Genomic DNA, 20,258 nt, shown 5'->3' with positions numbered 1-20,258 from the left:
GATTATAAATCACTTAAAATATATACATTGAAGTGGATTCTGGAATCCACCCCTTCACTGGACTTACTGGATTTTTTTGGTGATGCTAAAACTCTTCATTTTGATGTTTTCGACCATCAACATTCTGCATGTTGTCACTTGTTTCTTCAGCACCCTAAAAAATTGTGATGCCTCCTTTACCAATTTGTTAATGAACCTGTGCATGAGTACATAATCCGTGTACGTCACAAGCATATGCGCACTTTGGTAAGAGTGGAATAGATTAACGGAGTGTCTATTTACACTAAGTGCAAATAGCGTCCCTTGTTGGCAAATGCCATTTACACTAGCTCCGCCCACTCAAGTTTTAAACAAGACTCTTGGATTTCAACATCTTCAGTGGCATAGCAGTAGTGAGTAAGGCTTGCTGACCTGGCTTTAAACGCAATCGATGTGGGTTTGAATCTGCTTTTTGCCGAGCTCACATTTATTTTCAATAAAAATGAAAATAAAAGCGGAAATAAACTGTGAACGAGTGTTTAATAATATTAAAAGTGTTTATTGGGTAGGGTAAGGGGAAGGTGAAGGGAGGATTCTCCCAAAAAGGCAGCATCCATTTAACAATTTTAATAAATATAATCATTTACACTCTATGATATTATTGCTTCCTGTTATTGTACAAAAATACTGGAGTGCAAATAGTATCTGTCAGTATAGATAGCATCTAATTACTATTTACTCTTATTGCAAAGAGCTGATGCTTTTATATGGTGTAAATAGAATCTACAGCTATTTTCACTTAGTGTAAATAGCATTTATTGTGCAAATAAATAGAGTAAAGCGATTAAAGTGTTTACATGCCTTTTTATTGCGATTAAAATCGACATACGCCACATTTGACGATTATGGTTACTACAATTATGAGCTCAATCGCATCATTGTGTGATCTAAGTATTAAGTTTACATGAGGTAAAGTTTAATCGTAATATTGCCTAAATCTCTTTTTAATCGCATTATGAGGGTGCATGTAAATGTAGTCATTATTGAGATATCTTCTGAAACTCTAGAGGACTTAAGCAAAAGTTTCTCCCTTTGCTCTCAACTGAATCCCATTGCAGTCTAGGAGAAACAACTGAGATACAGAGATCTCATGTGTGATTGTTCTTTCTTATGGCCTATCATTAACACTTTGATCAGTGTGCTAATTACAGTGCTGTCTGATTTCACTGCGTAGCGTGTAGCCAGTCTTGCCCAGGAGAAATGGACTACATCAGATGTGCTTTGCTGGTGTCAGGAGAGCTTTGATCACTTCTTCATTAATTAGGTGATATATAGGTCAGGACGTGTCTGTGATCAGGATGATTCATGTTTGCTCAAGGGCAGAATCAGCACCTTTACGGCCCCAGATATAGGCCTATCTATTATATGGATGGTCCTGGCTATTATGTTAACTTATATGGGTTATTATTATATTATAAATAATAATAATAATAATGATGATAATGATAATAATAAAATGTGTTAAAATGTTTTAAATAATTATTATTATTTTATTAAAAATAATAATTTTAATGTTATAAATAATAATAAATACTAATAATACATGTTTTTAATAATATTGGTATTTATTATAACTTGAATTTGATGAAAGTTAACTATTTATCTTTTATTTATATATTTATGTTGATGCCATTTATAAAAGCAGGTGATTTTACACAGTTAATGAAAGTAATTGTAACACCGCTCATTTCTTGTTGTTTTTCTCAAAGAGTCTACAAAATTGAGCTTTGTTTATGTACCAATCAGGAATATGGTTTGTTCATTTCACAGTATGCAAAATGAACCTAAATAATATACAGCTGTTGGTCTAAACTTACAAAATCTGTTTCTTCCCCAGACTGCTGTTCACATTTCAACCAAGATGTCACTGAAAGTCCAGACGAGCAACATTACCAACAAAAATGACCCCAAGTCGATCAACTCACGTGTGTTTATTGGCAACCTGAACACAGCGGTGGTGAAAAAGAGCGACGTAGAGACGATCTTCTCCAAGTATGGCAGAGTTTTGGGCTGCTCAGTTCACAAGGGCTACGCCTTCGTTCAATACGCTAATGAGAGACACGCTCGTGGAGCAGTCATTGGAGAAAATGGACGTGTGCTTGCTGGACAAACCCTCGGTGAGTCTGTAGTTTGCTAGTATACTGTATTGGTGTGTTTTATATAGGGTGACCAGATTTCTCAGAGTGAAATACGGGACTGACAGGCACCCTCACCTCTACAGCGCACACATATCTACACACGACAATAATGTTAGCTAGAGTAGTGGCCAAATGTGATGTCTGGCCTAAGAAAATGGACATTTTTGCCCTTGTATTCAAACATTTTATTGTAGTCATATAGTTGTGGTTGGAGTGTGAAATTAATGTATACTCGCAGTTGTTTTGTAATAACTCAATGATACATGACAAATTGTGTTATACCAAAGAAAATACTTACTGTACACCACATGGGCAAAACTTATTGAGTACTGTGTGTGTTCTTCTTCCCAATATTGATTCTGTAGAGTCATTAAAAGCAAATACTGAGAAATATCCTCTCCAGAATTTGGCCACTACTGTATATAAGAAATTGATATAGTTATACGAAAACGAAAAGCATTGCTTTTTATTGCTTTTACACTGAGTCAAGATTTTTCAGCTGCCATGGTGCATTCATGATGCATTCATAAACATACGCTCCACGGTAATGAACCAAGTATGCCTTAAACAAACTCAATGGCCAGAGATAAGACGTTTTAATTATGTAATTATGTTTCTACTCCAATTTGCTGTTGAAATATAAACAAAATTAAACAGTGGCTGTCATAACTTGTTTTCAAGACATAAATGAGTCATCACTAACAAGTTAAAAAATATATAATATAGTATATAGTGCATATATTTATTAAAATGCTCCTCTCTAGAGTTATTTTCTCTTGCTAACTAACGTTTATGGTCACTGAATGTCTAAGTAAATGTGTTATGTGACATTGTTTACAAGCTGTTTTGTTGACATCTTTCCATGATTGAAACACTGATTACATGAGACATGATACATTTCAGTGAGTTGTACTGTTTCTTTATACATACCTTCTGATGTTCATTTATATTTTTTGTGCTATAACTAGTAGTACAGCGTTCTCGCATCCGAACTGATCTCCTGCGCACTCTATATCACAAGCCTGGTTTCCATTACAGATGTGCACAAAACTTTTGCAATATTTTCTAAATGTCTTCTGTCCAAACATACTGCGCCATCTTTAAAGAATGATCAACTTTTACGTACACCAGGATTTACGTGACCTGTAAATGCGAAAAAAACAATTTCATTGCAGTTTTGCGAAATATTCCTTTTTCTAATTGCCTGAAAAACCACCTCATGCGAGTGTAAAAATGAGCGTAAAAATTGTGATTGGATGGTTATTATGTTCTATAAATTATACTATGACATTATTTGCTACCTTTGATTAGGACAGAAGATTATCGCTCTATCACTCAGCAATAAAAAAAGTGTAGAAAAGATGAAATATGGGACAAATTAGGATTTTTACATAATAAGTCAGGACACAAAAAATAGAGCTGAAACCAGGACGTCTGGTCACCCTATAGTTATATATCCCATTTCATCTCTCCAAGGTTAAAAAAATAGTGCGCAACATTTGCTGTAGGAGCAAGCTGACTTTTTAAGCACCCTGTGGAGTGTTTGGTTAGCATACACTATGACTGCTGCCAAGAGCGAACCCCATGACACTGAAGTGGTTAAGATTAATATCTATTGATGACAGTTTCCTGTGGCCATCACTGTGAAGGGTCAGAGGGAGGTCAGTGTAGTGCAGTGCAAGTAGATCAACGTTATAAGGTGGCCAATGGGACAGCATCATTCTCCACTCTTCAGGGCACTTGACCCTTGACCTCAGTCAGTTCTGAGTTTGTATTGAAGTTTTTCATGTAGTTGTTTTACTGATTATTATTTTGCTGTAAAAGTAGGGCACTTACCAGAGGGTATTATGTTAGCATGCACTATGTGTATATATATATATATATATATATATATATATATATATATATATATATATATATATATATATATATATATGTGTGTGTGTGTGTCTATGTGTATATTACACACACATGTATATATGGTATCATATATATATACAATATATATATATATATAGTTTTATATAGTATGTTATATTGAAGAAACATATTAATAATAATAACATTTTTTCTTGTTATATACTGTAGCAACACTAGAAATATTATAATAATAATTGAAAAATAATAATAATAATGTTATTTATTTAGATATTTGAAACAATATTTAATTACAAATAAGCAGCCTGGTCAATTAGCAAGTCCAGAAGGAGATGTTAATAATCCTACAATTAATATTATAGTTTAGTCATCACTCTGGGAATGGAAAGTTGGGACAAAGTATTCTGTGCAGTACGTTCTGTTGTAAACTTCACATTTGTCCATACAGAAAAAAAAATATACATGCTATTATACTAGAAATAGTAAGAGTAATGTTGTAGTACGCCTATATGTTTTAAATAGACTCAGTGTTTGGAACAGATCATTACAGACAATAAACAATTCCTAGAGTACACTTACTAGATTCTGGGAAGTCTATATGTGTATGTCTTTAGCGAACAACATTTAATGGTGCCCTTCAAATGAATTGCGTGCTGTCAATAGAGAGTCATATTATCACAGTGCTATTTCAGTTATCAAGTAGTTTTAAGCCTCATCATACCAGCCAGTAATGGCACGTCCTCTACGAGGTGACCTCTAGACACTGATTGGTTTCTCAGCTGTGCTGGTTTCCAGGCAACTGATGGACTGACCCCACCTCCCTCAGATAAATGAGGAACAGGACAGGTGTGTCAGCGGCAGGTGTTCGTGTCACACTGAGGACATCAGACAGTTGTCCATTTGCTTGCTTCCTTCTTTTACGTCTCTATCTCTCTGCACTTGTCCCTGCTCAAAATGCCATCTATTTAGTTCGATCTCTGTCTCCTTCAGTTCCAATCTGTATCTCTGTCTCTCTTTTGCCCTCCAGCCCTCCGCAGCTGCTTGATGACATACATGTTTTTTTCGGCGGTCAGATTAGCCACTGTTTCGCGCTCCACAGAGCCTTTGGCTTCCGCTTGACAGCCCCGGTGACCCGTCACTCACACGGTCCCACTTGTTCTCTACTGGCCAATCAGTCTTGGAGTTCAAGGAAATCATTGCAGCTGACATCTCTCCCTCAAACCCACCTCTTGCTGTCTCAGACTTCACCTCTGTATTCACTTGAGTGTTCGAAATATGAAATCGTGTGACAGAGCCATGTCTTCCATTGCTTCACAGCTATCCATTATTCTCTTTCTGCTTCTCCTCCTGTCATTGCTGTTATAAAGTGGAAGCCAAGGAGACTCTGGAGGCTGGAGTGTGGGGAAGAGATAGACGAGGGATCATTCTAGGCCATTTGAGTGGGTGTTGAGTGCCCTCTGGTGGACACAATGAGCATGTGGTTATGCAAATCAGAGCACTCCCACTTCATGACAAGTGTCCGTAATGTCAGTGCACCGTGATAATTACAGAGTCATTAGATAAAAAGTGCCCCGGTAACTTGCAATTATCAACTAGATGCAGATGTCATTTTGAAAGGCTTCTGCCATCTGTCATTGTTTTAATATGTATATCTGCTCAGTGCTCATTTCATATAATTACTCTCTGCACTTTTTAAAATCTGCATTTCTTAAGATGATTAACTGATACTTTAGACTGAAAGTGTGTTTTTCCGCTTGTATTCACAGATATTAACATGGCAGGTGAACCCAAACCCAACAGGCCTAAAGGACTAAAGAGAACTGCAGCAGCATTATACAGGTGATTGCAGAGTGTATTATTAATGAACGCAACAACAAATTTAGCAATAAAACACATTTAGATATTGTATAGGAGAGGCCAGGGTAATGTGTCATGTGTGTTTTATAAATTGTAATTGTAGATTAATCACAGTTTGTTGGTCAAAACAATGATTTGATATTTTTGTGTTACCTTTTCCATATTTCATGTTTTATCTTTCATAAATTAAATTGCTTAAATATTGCTAAAAGGCTTTTAAATAGTCTAATACTTTTTAAATACAGATACATTACTGTTCAAAGTTTGGGGTCGGAAAGAGAGAGACAGAAATTACTTTATTGATCAAAAGTGACAGTAAAGACAATTATAATATTACACAATATTTCCATTTTTAATAAATGCTGTTATTTTGAACTTTCTGTTTATCATAGAATCCTGAAAAACATGTATCATGGTTTCCACAAATGTATTAGGCAGCACAGCTATTTTCAACACTGATAATTATAATAAACATTTTTTGAGCAGCAAATCACAGGAGTAACATTTCAAAATACATTAAACAAGTTAAACATTAGTGTGTTTCAGTGGCTTTTAATTTTAGATTTTAGAATTTCAAATAAAAGTACATAAATAGTTCTCACATGTGTTAGCATTGTGACAACTTGCCCCACATAGTGTGTATTTTTTTTCCTTTTCAGTAACGCTGGAAATATTTAATAGCTTTATATCAAGTGAAGACTTCATAGTATCTAAGTTGAAATTGACTAGTTGCTTCACTTTCAAAGTCCTATGAATCACTTATATTTAAAATTATTATGCTTTTTTTTGTCTTTAATCCCTGCAGTGGTTATGATTTTGACTATGATTACTACAGAGATGACTTCTATGACAGGTGAGTCCATGATTTTGCACAAATGCTTTTGTTAAATGTAGGTAATGTACAACAGCTGCAAATAGATGCAGCAAAGTCACATCCAGAAAGCATGGAAAGCAAAGTGAGTAAAAGTTTTAGGCCTGGTTTCACAGACAGGGCTTAGATTAAGCCAGGATTAGGCCTTAGTTTAATTAGAACATATAAGTAGCTTTTATAAACTTGCCTTAGAAAAAAAAACATTACTGATGTGCATCTTGAGACTAGATATTTTAAGATATGTCAGTGCTTTTTCAGTTTTCAGTTGCTTTCAGAAACAGCTCAAACATGCATTTTCGATTCCAATGTTCTGAATCCAATGTTAGCTTCACTTCCTGTCTCATGAGATACCTTCATCTGATGGATTTTTGAAGGTAGCATAGATGTATCCTTCACTGCCTTTGATATCTCACAATCCTGTGCGTTCTGTGACAGTTGAGCTAAAAAATAAAGATGGCGTCTGAAAGTTACAGCTGTGGTCAGTTAGTGTGTAAATGACAAACGTTTTTCCACTTTTAATGTCATTTCTAGCAAGAAATTACTATTGTAGTAATTAAAGTTGCAATAGGTGATTCTGTATTTTTATAAATATATTTCGCATGTGGGAGGCGTAGGACCATAAAATGTTCATCCAATCTTTACATTCAGTCCAAATGAAATAATACAACGTCCTACCTGCCATGTTTTTACATTCCCTCGCGCACCCTGTTTGCACAGACATCATCAGTGTGTTTCATACTATGCAGTTTATGTACGCAGACGTGGGTCAGGAGTTGTGGGTTCGTGCCTCAAAAGAGGGCTTACAGTGAGTTACAAAGATACCTAACAGCTATACAGGATTTACCCTATTATACATTATCAACACGAATTGATAGGTGAAACGACAAAATAGTCCCACAAATAGTCTATAAACAAAGCATCAGGCTGTCTTTGAGTTCACAACAACAATGGTTAAAGTTACTCATCAGGCTACAGAAGAATACCAAAATCCCAGAGTCACGCAGACCTATAACAACTCAGCCACAACACATAATTGCGAATAACATGCCTCACCTTAACACAGGCCTGGAGGCAGCTTCCTTTGCTGTTCGAGTTAACATGTACTAAACATGAGTGGAATTTGCACCGCAGGGCCCCCACACCTTGATGCTCATGTCAAGAATAGCATATCTTTATTGAAGTGAATTAGGGTTAAATCGCTGTCATGCATGAATGCATGCAATTTTACACATAATAATCCACAATGATCACACTACACAAAACTGAAATTGCACATCCAAATAACACTTCGTCAATTTTTTTTGAGACCCCCCAAAATCTCACAAATCCTGTTTTCAGGGGAGCCCATGTCTTATTAAGGGGAGCCGAGCTCCCCCGTAGTTCGTACCCTGTTATTAACTAACATGAACTAACCATGAGCAATACATTTGTTACTGTATTTACTAATCTTCGTTAAAGGTAGTTAATGAAAATACAGTTCTTCATTGTTTGTTAGTTCACAGTGCATTAACTAATGTTAACAAGATTTTAATAATGTATTAGCAAATGTTGAAATTAACATTAACAAAGATTAATAAATGCTGTAGAAGTGCAGTTCATTATTAGTTCACATTAAATAATGTAGTTAACTAATGAATACTGTAAAGTGTTACCCTCAGAAGTCTGTCCGAAATCAGTTTCATGAGGTACCTTCGTCAAGTCAAGTCAAGTCAAATTTATTTATATAGCGCTTTTTACAATTGGTAATTGTTTCAAAGCAGCTTTACATATTAGAAGCACAGAAAAAAAAGAGAAGTGGTTAAAAATAAGCTGTACAAGCAAGCGTGGTAATGTGTAACATATACAAGATGGTGCTACATTAAGCCAATGTTGGCTGACTCCCAGGGGTGGAAAAAAAAACCCTAGGAGAAAAACCCAGCGTGCTAGCACTGGGAAAAAAAGTCCTAGGAGGGAAAAAACCCCTTGGAAGATATATATATAATATATGTAAATGGATATGGAGATCAAAATCTGAATTATACATTTTTATTATTGAGATTAAAAATAGATTATATATAAATATATGTAAGCGGATACGGGGATTCGTGCGCAAACGCTGCCTGCAGTGTCATTGCCTGATAGGGCAACAAGTCCACTGCCTAAGTTTTCGGACGCAACCATAATATTTGCAATGCTCTGTAGATGGCGATATCACTTCTTTTGTAGCAGCTATAAACTGCTGCAGAAAAAGTTAGGTGCCATGCAAATTGCATTGTATTGGAGTAAAGAGTACATAGACTTGAATCAAAAATGTAGTCAAGTAGAGTCTAAATATTGCTAATATCTTTAACAGTCTGTAAAACTACAAAGTAGCCAAAAAGATACTTAAGTAAAGTAACTAATTACATTTACTCAAATACTTTACACCACTGTGATTGAGTGAAAAAAGCACTTTTTGCTCGTGCTGAAATAAACTGACCTGAACTCATAACTCCACAGTCAGGCTTTATGTAGAGCCATTTTTAGTGCAGTAACCCAGCAGTGACTTATAATGAAGTCAGGCACAGTTCTCTCTCCCTAGCACGGCTCTTCCTGTCATAATACATTTTCTCACAACTTGGCTGAATCTAAAGGAACTCATAAAAACACTCACACACAGCTGTAAGCTGCAGAGAGAAAGACAGAGAAAAAAAATATGCGTTTCACAAGAACTCCCTCCACGACCCGTTAAGCAAACTTTGGCTCGGCGAGCGCGCGGTTGGCCAGCGTCCCTTTTCGGTAGCTATGGAAACCCTGCTGCGAGACTCAGCTGGATGTACTTGTTTGCAGATGTAAGGGATATTGCGTCCATATGATGAGCTGACATGTTTATTGATATCTCTCTTGTGATCTCTGCTCCCTGACTTACAGCCGTCTTAGGGCGACACTGACTCCAGTCCATATTTTACAGCAAATGCATCCAATAATTTAGATCTCTAGGATTGCAGATCAGTCAGTAAAGCCGCATAGATGGCATGTGGAAGGCCAGCTGGTTGCTTTTAGGTTCCTGTCTGGGCAGCAGACGTTCTTCTTTTTGAAGGCAAAAGTATCATCTTCTCTTACTTCATTCTTGCCAAATCCTATCCTTCATATTTGATAGCAATAGGATTGACTTGGATTCCAAACTGTTGGCTTTTGGCCTTACTTCTGCTAATTTGGCCACAATGCAGTGACGTACACTGTCAGTATACGCGAGGTGTAGCTGTGAGCTCCTCTGAATCGGGCACATCTCTCGTTCTGTTCATGATGAGTTGAAGTATGATGGATGAAAGTAGATATTCTCTGATCATAAAATAACTTCAAACACACTCTGCTCAAAGATCACACTTTGCTTTTATTTTCCTTTAAAGAATTTAACTCTAACTAGGCATATGGAAGAAAAATTAGATAAAAATGCCAGTATTATTTATATATTATTATAGAATTTATACTTATTTAATTTAGCTTTTATTTTAATGTCTTCAGTTTTCATTTTAGTATTAGTTTTTATTTAGCTTTATTTTTATTTCTGCTTTAGTTGTTAGTAATTTTAGTACTTCAACTTAAACTTCTTTGTCATTAAAGTTAGTTGCAAAGGCAACATTTCTCTCTTTTTTTAACTAATATTAATATTTTGTTTTATTTCATCTTTATTTCAGATGTTTATTTTAGCTTTAGCTGGATGATAACAACACTGTAAAATAATTCATTTATATATTTATAAATTAAATTTTTATATATATATATATATATATATATATATATATATATATATATATATATATATATATATATATATATATATATATATAAATTTACTTTCACATGTTCTGACAAAATGCTGAAATTTAGTTAAATAGTTATATAGTTATATCTATGACATAAAAATTTGGACCAAAAATTGGCAAAAAAAAATTTGCACTGATCCCCCAAACCTTTTGAATTTAACAAGATAGGTGAAAAACATGTTTTGAACATGATTTGTCAAATAATATGAATTCCGGTAGTGACAGGGTTGAAATAATCCAGTGTTTTATAGGCGAACTTTAATGATACATATATTGGATTGGCAGTTATATTTTACAAATCTGTCATCAAAAAACGTTTGTTGACTGCAAATGTATAAAATTCAGGGGAAATGAAGGCCTATGGTGGTCCCTGAGTGTTTTTGGTGTTTACTTTGGGACAATACAATTTCTTGAATGCTTAGCAGGAAACTTTTTAAATGAATTCATTTTTTTTTTTTAAATGTATAATGTATAAAATGAAAAGTCACAAATACAGCATGACCCATATGCTCATGAATAGTAATAATGTGGTTGCATGAAGCAGTTCGTTTCTTCATATCTCTTTCTGTCTCCAGACTGTTTGAGTATCGAGGCAGAGTATCACCAGTGCCCAGAGCAGTTCCAGTAAAGCGCCCCCGTGTGGCAGTGCCAGTTGTCCGCAGGGTGAAATCATTACCTGTCAAGCTCCTGACCAGATCCACTATTCTTCCCAACAGCTCTGTCAAACACAAGTGTGAGTTCCACTCATATTTTATATTGATTTTTTTGATGTTAACAGTGTTACTGACCTAAACATAATTTCTGTTGAATGCTGGAACATCAAATGATCTTTACGAGATAGTTGTCATAGTCAGGATTCCAGAAATGTATCTTAATTCCATTGCGTGACAACTCAAGATCATTTTGTTCAGAGCCAGTGCGCTGAGATGACTTATGGACTGAATAAACTCTTAAACCGGCCTTTGGGCCGTTTGACCGATTAACATGCCAGGTTTAGAATTTAGGATGTTTCAATATAGCAGCAGAACAACCTTTTGTCTTGCGCAGAGCTCCATTATAGTTCCAGAACCAAATACCAGTGCATTGCTTTTATTTTTTTTGTTTTTGTTTTTATGGAAATATATAAACCTGATTTATTAAACTAAAACATTGTGTTCTCTTGTTAATCCTGTGTGTACGTGTGAGCAGTGAAATCTACCGAGCTGCAAGCTATCAAATCAGAACTGACGCAGATCAAGTCCAACATTGATGCGCTGCTGGGACGTCTTGACCAGATCACAGAGGACAAATACTGTGCCGCAGGTGCCATGCTGTATATCTCCATACACACACTCAAACATGCAAACAATACCATTCAAAGGTTTTGGGGTCAGTAAGATTTTTATTAAAAAGAAATTGATACTTTTATTTTGCAAGGATGCATTAAATTGATCAAATGTGACAGAAAACTTTGCACATTGTTACAAGAAAATTCTATTTCAAATAATAAATAAATTAGTTAAGTACGGAAGAGGATTAGGGCCAAGCAATAATAAAAAAATAAAACCATCTCGAGATTAAAGTTGTTAAATTTCGAGAAAAAACTCGTAAAATTTCAAGAAAAAAGTCGAGATAAAATGTTGAGAATAAACACGTTAAATTACGAGAAAAAAAACGTTAAATTTCGAGAAAAAAGTCGAGATAAAATGTTGAGAATAAAGTCATTAAATTACGAGAAAAAAAGTTGTTAGATTATGAGAACAAATTTGTTAAATTATGAGAAAAAAGTTGTTAAATTTAACGACTTTTTTCTCATAATTTAACAAATTTGTTCTCATAATCTAATGACTCTAACGTAATTTAATAACTTTATTCTCAACATTTTATCTAGACTTTTTTTCTCAAAATTTAACATTTTTCTTATAATTTATTGAGTTTATTCTCAACATTTTATCTCGACCTTTTTCTCGAAATTTAACAAGTTTTTTCTCGTAATTTAACGAGTTTATTCTTAACATTTTATTTCGACTTTTTTCTCGAAATTGAACAACTTTAATCTCGAGATGGTTTTATTTTTTTTATTATTGCTTGGCCCTAATCCTCTTCCGTAGACAAGACACATTTCTTATTATCAATAATTAAAACAGTTGTGCTGCCTCATATTTTGGGAAAAACTGTGATAGTTTTTTTTAGGATTCTTTGATGAATAGAAAGTTCATATGAGCAGCCTTTACTTGAAATAAAAAATCTTTTTTTAAGGGGTCATGAATTGAGAAATCAACTTTTTCTTGAGCTTTTGATATATAAGAGGTCATCATACTATGAGAATATCCTGTACATTTCAGAACTGAACTTCCTTGCTAGAAGAGTGATACAGGACTAAACTCTTAGTAGGATGAAAATAATCTGTTATTTAAATGGTGATTAAATTTATATAGAAAGCATTCAAAGAATGCTCCCTTTGCAATCGTTGGAGCTGTCAATCAATCAGTGACTGAGTTCTGGACTCGCACCAAAACCCCCGGTTTATTCAACAGATCTCTTAGTTATATTGTGTTTGCACTGTTAGTGAAGATGAAAGCATTTGTTTCACGAGTTCGTGTGCCCATAAAATCTTAGCGTAAGTGGTAAACAGATTTGGCTTGCAGTCTGCTATAGAGGGGCTCGGAAAGAATATCCTACTCGAGCTCCGATTGCCCCCCTATAACAGGCAAAATTAGTACAAAAGGAGGAGAAGGGGATGCCAAAAGAACTAACAACAGGAAGAGGTAAGATGCTGGTTTTATACCTTGGTATTAAATGGAAGATTAGATGGGCGTACTCCTCCTGAAATTATGTTTATTAACTTCACTAGTGTGCAGAAGTTGAGTTGCAATGATAAGATCACTGCTTTCATGTGCTCAACAACATGTCTGTGATCGGCTACAATCTTCTTCACTGCAACCTTTCATGCCACGATCTAAATATAATGCTATAGATCTAAATGCAATGCTGTTATCAACACGATAAGAGCTGTAATAGTAAAAATGTGCTTAAAGTTTTCGAGAGAGTAATACTTAGCTATTTCATATTGCAAAGATGTTAGCCAATCACAGCAGTGGGCGTTTACACTGAACTCTCACAGCAGACACGCCCCTTAAAACAGAGCGTTTAAATTAGAGGGCTAAAATAAGGGTAGGAAAAATGCCTTTTATTTCTAAATTATGAGAATTTTGGATGTAAAAAGCATGCCAACATTATAAGTGGACCTCAGGAGACATTATAAAACAATAAAACAACGCAGTTCATGACCCCTTTAATAGTGTAAATGTCTTTGCTATCACTTTTAATTAATTTTATGCATCCTTGCTGAATAACTTGATCCCAAACTGTGAACAGTAATGTGCATTTATAATGTACGCAAACAATACTATATTATTCTGTTGTATAGAATCTGTACTATAGCATGGTGGTTTGGTGATAAATCAATATTGTATTCCATTAGAAACGATTTCATCAAAATATGCCCCTTTCTGCCTGTTATACCTCCTCTCGGTAATTTTGAGAAAAGCTTTCAAAGGGATTTTTTAATCATATGGAAACCCTAGCCAGCAGTTTACTCTCCATAGAGACACACTCAGCAGTGACCGAGCGTAAAACGCTGACTCTGCGCAGCACCGCCACTGTCACAGGAGCCTTTCACGGTTCAACGCTTTCACGGCTCAGTGGCTCCAATCAAACTTTGCAGATTTGTCCCTCTGTTTCACATCAACATTCAATTTGACAAGCATTAGCACAGAATGCAACATGCCTCTCGTTTATTTACACACGGACACCAGCTTCATTCTCCTGCATCGTCTGTCTGTGAACTGTTGTGATGTGGCTAATGGCTTGTGGCTAATCAATGATGATGTCCCTCTGAGCACATTTCTGTGGATGTATGCGAGTGTGTCTGACTGTTGAGGATGAGACGGTTTAAAAGCCCCCGTGAGGGAGGAATGTCGACTAGCACTTACTCTGGGATTCTCATAACTTTTCAACTGGGCTGGTGTGTAAATTAAAGCAAGCTTCAAGTTTTTCTTTACTTTGGCAACAGTAAAACAATTTTTTTACATCTGCTCTTGAAATGTGTCCCTACAGAGGTGTCTTGGTTGTTTATAGGATGTGAGAATTTGGATGGTGATTCTCCATGTAGGAGAGAACAGATAAACCCCAGTGCATACACAATGCAAATAGAGACACTTCATTAAAACAGCTGAAATCACTTAGGGCATCTTTAACCTTATCAAGTCTACTGTTAACTGTTTCTAAGGCTTCGAAATTATCAACATGACCAAAACGTATCTGAACAAAGCTGTTGTACACAATCTTCTACATGCCTTCTGTCATCTGATTTATAGTTTATACTTTTTAGCAAGTAAATAGCATTTTAGTATAATTGTAAAAATATCCACCTTTAGGTATTTCTGCTGTGAAATCTTTACTGATTTTATATTGTTTTACTCCTATTAAAGAGGAACATTTACTTAGGTATACTTAATTATCCGTGGATAATTTTTTATGAAAATCTCATAAAAATGGCTTTTGAGGAACATTTATTTGATCATCTCTCAATCGTTATTGTATTACATTGGATTATATGTTTGAAAACTACAGAACTTTGATCATAAAACTGAGCATTTAAATATAATTTTACTAAGACATGTTTTTGAGAGATTTAGAGTGACATTTGATATGTATATGCATTTTAATGTAAGTAGTCTGCTATACTGCTCTCATTGATTTAAATCAGAAATTCATCTTAATTTTCATTTTTTTGGCCACATAAATATCAGCGACTGCACAAATTCGCATATTTTTTTTCCTCCTTGTGTGAGCTCTATATTCTCACTATATCATACTACTATATGTATGAAAGCTTGTTTCCGCCACTACATAAAAAATAAAAAATGTAATTGCGATTCTTTATCTCACAATTCTGACTTTTCTTCTCACAATTTCGAGTTATAAAGTCAGAATTGCAAAATAAAGTCGCAATTCTGACTTTATATCTCACAATTCTGACTTTTTTTCTCAGAATTGTGAGATATAAACTCGCAATTGCATCATAATTCTGATATCTCGCAATTCTGACTTCTCAAATTGTGAGTTTATATCTTGCAATTTTAACTTTATAACATGCAATTGTATGTTATTAAATCAGATTTGAGATATAAACTCACAAAACTCGAAAAAAAATATTTTTCCCCCTAACAATTGGACAATGTAACACACAATTGCAAGTTTATATCTCGCAATTCTGAGAAAAAAAAGTCAAAATTTGGAAATATTAACCCACAATTGTGAGAAAAAAAGTCCTTTTTTATTTTTTATTTCATGGCAGAAACAAACTTCCATATATTTGAGCTATAAAAGCCTGATGTATGATAATATGATACTCAGCAAAAAACATATATTCTTTTTTTTTTCTTAAATTTTGTGTAAAAATCGTAAAATGGATATTTTTGAAGTATTTTTCATATGTTGGGCTTTACCAGGGTTAAAAATCCTGATGACAAGTTACAGCACCAGTTATATAAAAATACACACTTTCCCATATACATCTGGAAAAATTGCAAACTTAATTATTAATGTTGAGTATATAAATGTATGTAAATGTTTCTCTGTGTGCAGAGTTGCAGAAGGCAGATGAAATGAAGAGCGAACTGTCTCAGGACGAATCAGGCTCAGAGTCAGAGGAACTGCAGCACAGTGATGTCGAGGAGGGCGAGGACCACACACACGAGGAGTGTGACGAAGACATGGTAAGAGAGATGTATAGATAGAGGGAGGAAGACTTAGATTTATATGTGGAATGGTAATGATATTGTAAGGTCAGGAGACAAGAGACTATAAGAAAAGAGGGTGTGCTTAAAAACAGTGGAAACAATGGAAACATATCAGTTTATATATCAAATGCTCACACATTGTATCATATGAATGTTAAAGTTAACAGCCTCTTAAAATGATTTCTTATCTCTTCTCTCTTCAGGAAAACAATCACATATCTGAAATGGATCCCATTCTTCAATAAAAGGCAAGAACTCAAAGCTGGGGCAGTGGATTCTTGGACCAATGATAATTCAAACCATGAAATGTTTTACAAGTTTCCAAGCTTGAGTTTCAAGATCTAAGTTTGTTCTTCATGCAGAAAGCAGATTGTAAAAATGAAGTTAGTGAGTACAAACCACTAAATCTGGTTTCATGGGGTAATTCGTTATGGGGTAATTTGGTGTCCCTAAAGATCCATTAAGCAATGACAGCAGGAAATTATTAGGTTTTTTTTTTTTTTTCTAATGAAAAGCTAACATTTCAAGCTACACATCTAACAGAGAGACAGTTTAAAAAATTCAACAATATTTTATTTATATAAAGTTTGGACTGTAAGATATTTTTTTTATGTTTTTAAAAGTCTCTTCTGCTCGCCAAATACAGTAAAAACAGTAATATTGTGAAATGTTATTACAATTTAAAATAACTGTTTTCTATTTGAATATATTTTAAAATGTAATTTATTCCTGTGATACAAAGATGAATTTTCAGCATCATTACTCCGGTCTTCAGTTTAATAAGATCCACCAACATGTTCTTTCTGTCAAAACACTTTATCACTGAAGCATGTTTTATTAGATTGTTCTGGTTTTAACTCTGTGAGAAACCTTTTCTTAGGCAGTTAACTCTTTTGAAGATATTTTTAACAAAGTTAAACCAAATAGTTTTAAAGCAAAAATAAGTTGTAAGAACCTGATATAGTTTATAGATTTATATACATTTTTCTGACCATGAAAATAGCCACAGAAGCTGGCATGGCTTTAAAAACTAACAAACAGGAAAGATTCAAATAGAAAATAGAAAGTTCAAAGAGTTAAATAATTTGAATTTTTTTGTAACATTATGAATGTGTTTACTATGGAAGGTTTTTCCACCATGAAATAAAAAACAAAAAGATCATTGCAACTTTTTATCTCACAATTCAGACTTTTTTTCTCACAATTGTGTTTATTTTTCACAATTAAATATAAAGATATAAATTCACAATCACGAGATATAAAGTCAGAATTGAGTGATATGAAGTCAGAATTGTGATATAAAGTCAGAATTGTGATATAAAGTCAGAATTGTGAGATATAAAGTCAGAATTGAGTGATATGAAGTCAGAATTGTGATATAAAGTCAGAATTGTGATATAAAGTCAGAATTGTGAGATATAAAGTCAGAATTGAGTGATATGAAGTCAGAATTGTGAGATATAAAGTCAGAATTGTGATATAAAGTCAGAATTGTGAGATATAAAGTCAGAATTGAGTGATATGAAGTCAGAATTGTGAGATATAAAGTCAGAATTGTGATATAAAGTCAGAATTGTGAGATATAAAGTCAGAATTGAGTGATATGAAGTCAGAATTGTGAGATATAAAGTCAGAATTGTGATATAAAGTCAGAATTGTGAGATATAAAGTCAGAATTGAGTGATATGAAGTCAGAATTGTGAGATATAAAGTCAGAATTGCATGATTTAATGTCAGAATTGTGTTATAAAGTCAGAATTATGAGTTATAAAGTCAGAATTAGGTGATATAAAGTTAATATAACTTAGTTGATATAAAAGGTAAATGCAACTTTTTATCTCACAATTCTGAGAAAAAAATCAGAATTGTGAGATAAAAAGTCACAATTACTTTTTTATTTTTTATATAGTGGAGGAAACAAGCTTCCATAGTTTACTGACCAATTTAATTCATCTATGTTAAATAAAAGTATTAACTTCTTTTAAACAATTTTTTTTATTAATCTTATTTACCCCAAAGCTTTGACCAATAGTGTATACTGTTCAAAACAAATGAGGAAAAAAAGTTTTTATATTTGCTCAAATGTATTTATTTGCCAATGAACACTTTTATTCAAAATAATTAAATTGTACTCAATTAATTTTGGACCCTTTTTAAAATCGAAATTGAATTCAGTGGATAATCTTAAACTGTAAAAACCTCTTGAGCTCGAGTCAGATTTACAGTGTGTGTCTGAATTCACCGCCAACAGAACTCTAGACAGAAAATCATGCTCATCCAAAAGATGAGTTCCACACCCCAGAATACATTTTTGTAAATTCTCCAGTGGTCAAATATCTGTCTTTTAGGCAGACAGAAAACACTACTTGGTATTTTCCAAATAAATGTCATAAGAGTTTCATTGTGATTCTGATGTTACCCACTGTTTTATAAGGTCCGTCTTTGGTGGTCTGAGCGAGCTTCACATACTTGCTTGGATACAGCGCCATCAGTGTCTGTGACCTATGAGCATAAAGTTTATCAAAATGAAGGGAAATAGCTGTGGTTATTCTTACTAATCTGTTTTCAAGGTGCAGCTCAACTTCTGCTGTTTCGGTATAAACATTGCCATATGTTTGGCTACATAAACGCACAGGACAGTGTGGAATCTGATGGTGGCTTCCACCTGATCCTTCTGTCTGTTGTTTATGGATCACTGCTCTGTTTGTCTGACTAATCTGTGTGACCACAATCTTATTGCCACAGTAACACAGCTTCCGCCCTCCTCTTATTCTAACAACTGCAGTTGCCCTGAAAGGCCAAATCAAAGTTACCATCATATTGGGCACAAATTAGCAATTGGTCACGCTTCCCTCTCTGAAATGATCTGCATTAAGAGCCTTTCAGAGGTAGTTTACATTGGCTGTGGTTGAATCTCATGAAAGAAAAACAAACGACCAGGTCATATTTTACCCCAGAATGAAAAGAAGAATGTAAGAAATTATATTATGCCTTTAGAAATTAAGTATATGTTTGGTTTTTTGCATTATTACATTACTTTTATGACAGTCAAGCACATTTTTCTGCCCACATGAACTGTATTAAGTTAAAACTATTGTGTAAAAAAAATCAGAAATCAAATTTATAAATGTGTGTGTACATATATGTGTGTGTGGGCATGTATATTTAATATATATATGGAATAAAAAAAAATAAGAAATATAAATATATAGAATGGGGAGGGGGAGGGGAATGTGCTTAATTATTACATCAAAAATAGTCACAATAAAAAACACCTTTTCTTTAAGGAAATTATTCATTCTTTTCTTTAAGGATTTGTTTTTGTAATATATATATATATAGACAGTGGTGGTCAGAATTATTGGCACCCTTGGTAAATATGATCAAAGATGACTGTAAAAATAAATCTGCATTGTTTATCCTTTTGATCTTTAATTCATAAAATTAGCAAAAATCTAACCTTTCATTGAAGGGAAAGAATTGAAAGTGGGGGAAAAATAACATTACGAAATAAATGTTTATCTACAAAACACGTTGGCCACAATTACTGGCACCCTTTTATTCAATAATTTTGCAACCTCCTTTTGCCAAGAAAACAGCTCTCACTCTTCTTCTGTAATGCCTGATGAGTTTGGAGAACACCTGACAAGAGATCAGAGACCATTCCTTCATACAGAATCTCTCCAGATCCTTCAGATTCCCAGCTCCATGTTGGTGCTTCTTCTCTTCAGTTCACTCCACTCATTTTCTTTAGGGTTCAGGTCAGGGGACTGGGATGGTCATGGCAGAAGCTTCATTTTGGGCTCATTGACACATTTTTGTGTTGGTTTTGATGGGTTTTTTTTTGGATCATTGTCCTAATGGAAGATCCAACCACAGCCCATTGTTGGATTTCTAGCAGAAG

General features: G+C 34.3%; 1 protein-coding gene across 6 annotated transcripts in view; it reads left to right on the top strand.

The window, feature by feature from the left end:
* The window catches only part of raly (RALY heterogeneous nuclear ribonucleoprotein), a 97,539-nt gene that overhangs the window by 74,846 nt on the left and 2,435 nt on the right, over positions 1-20,258 (top strand). For all 6 annotated transcript variants that reach the window (XM_067374324.1, XM_067374323.1, XM_067374322.1 and 3 more), the window contains 7 exons: positions 1,877-2,156; positions 5,822-5,894; positions 6,718-6,765; positions 11,144-11,301; positions 11,757-11,870; positions 16,200-16,330; positions 16,558-16,602. In XM_067374324.1, the coding sequence (XP_067230425.1) occupies positions 1,901-2,156; positions 5,822-5,894; positions 6,718-6,765; positions 11,144-11,301; positions 11,757-11,870; positions 16,200-16,330; positions 16,558-16,599 (822 nt within the window). In that variant the 5' untranslated portion in view covers positions 1,877-1,900 and the 3' untranslated portion in view covers positions 16,600-16,602. The remainder of the gene's footprint in view (positions 1-1,876; positions 2,157-5,821; positions 5,895-6,717; positions 6,766-11,143; positions 11,302-11,756; positions 11,871-16,199; positions 16,331-16,557; positions 16,603-20,258) is intronic.

This window comes from Chanodichthys erythropterus, chromosome 21 (genome assembly GCF_024489055.1).
Source record: "Chanodichthys erythropterus isolate Z2021 chromosome 21, ASM2448905v1, whole genome shotgun sequence".
NCBI classification, from domain to species: domain Eukaryota; kingdom Metazoa; phylum Chordata; class Actinopteri; order Cypriniformes; family Xenocyprididae; genus Chanodichthys; species Chanodichthys erythropterus.
This window is presented reverse-complemented; position numbering and strand designations above follow the sequence as displayed.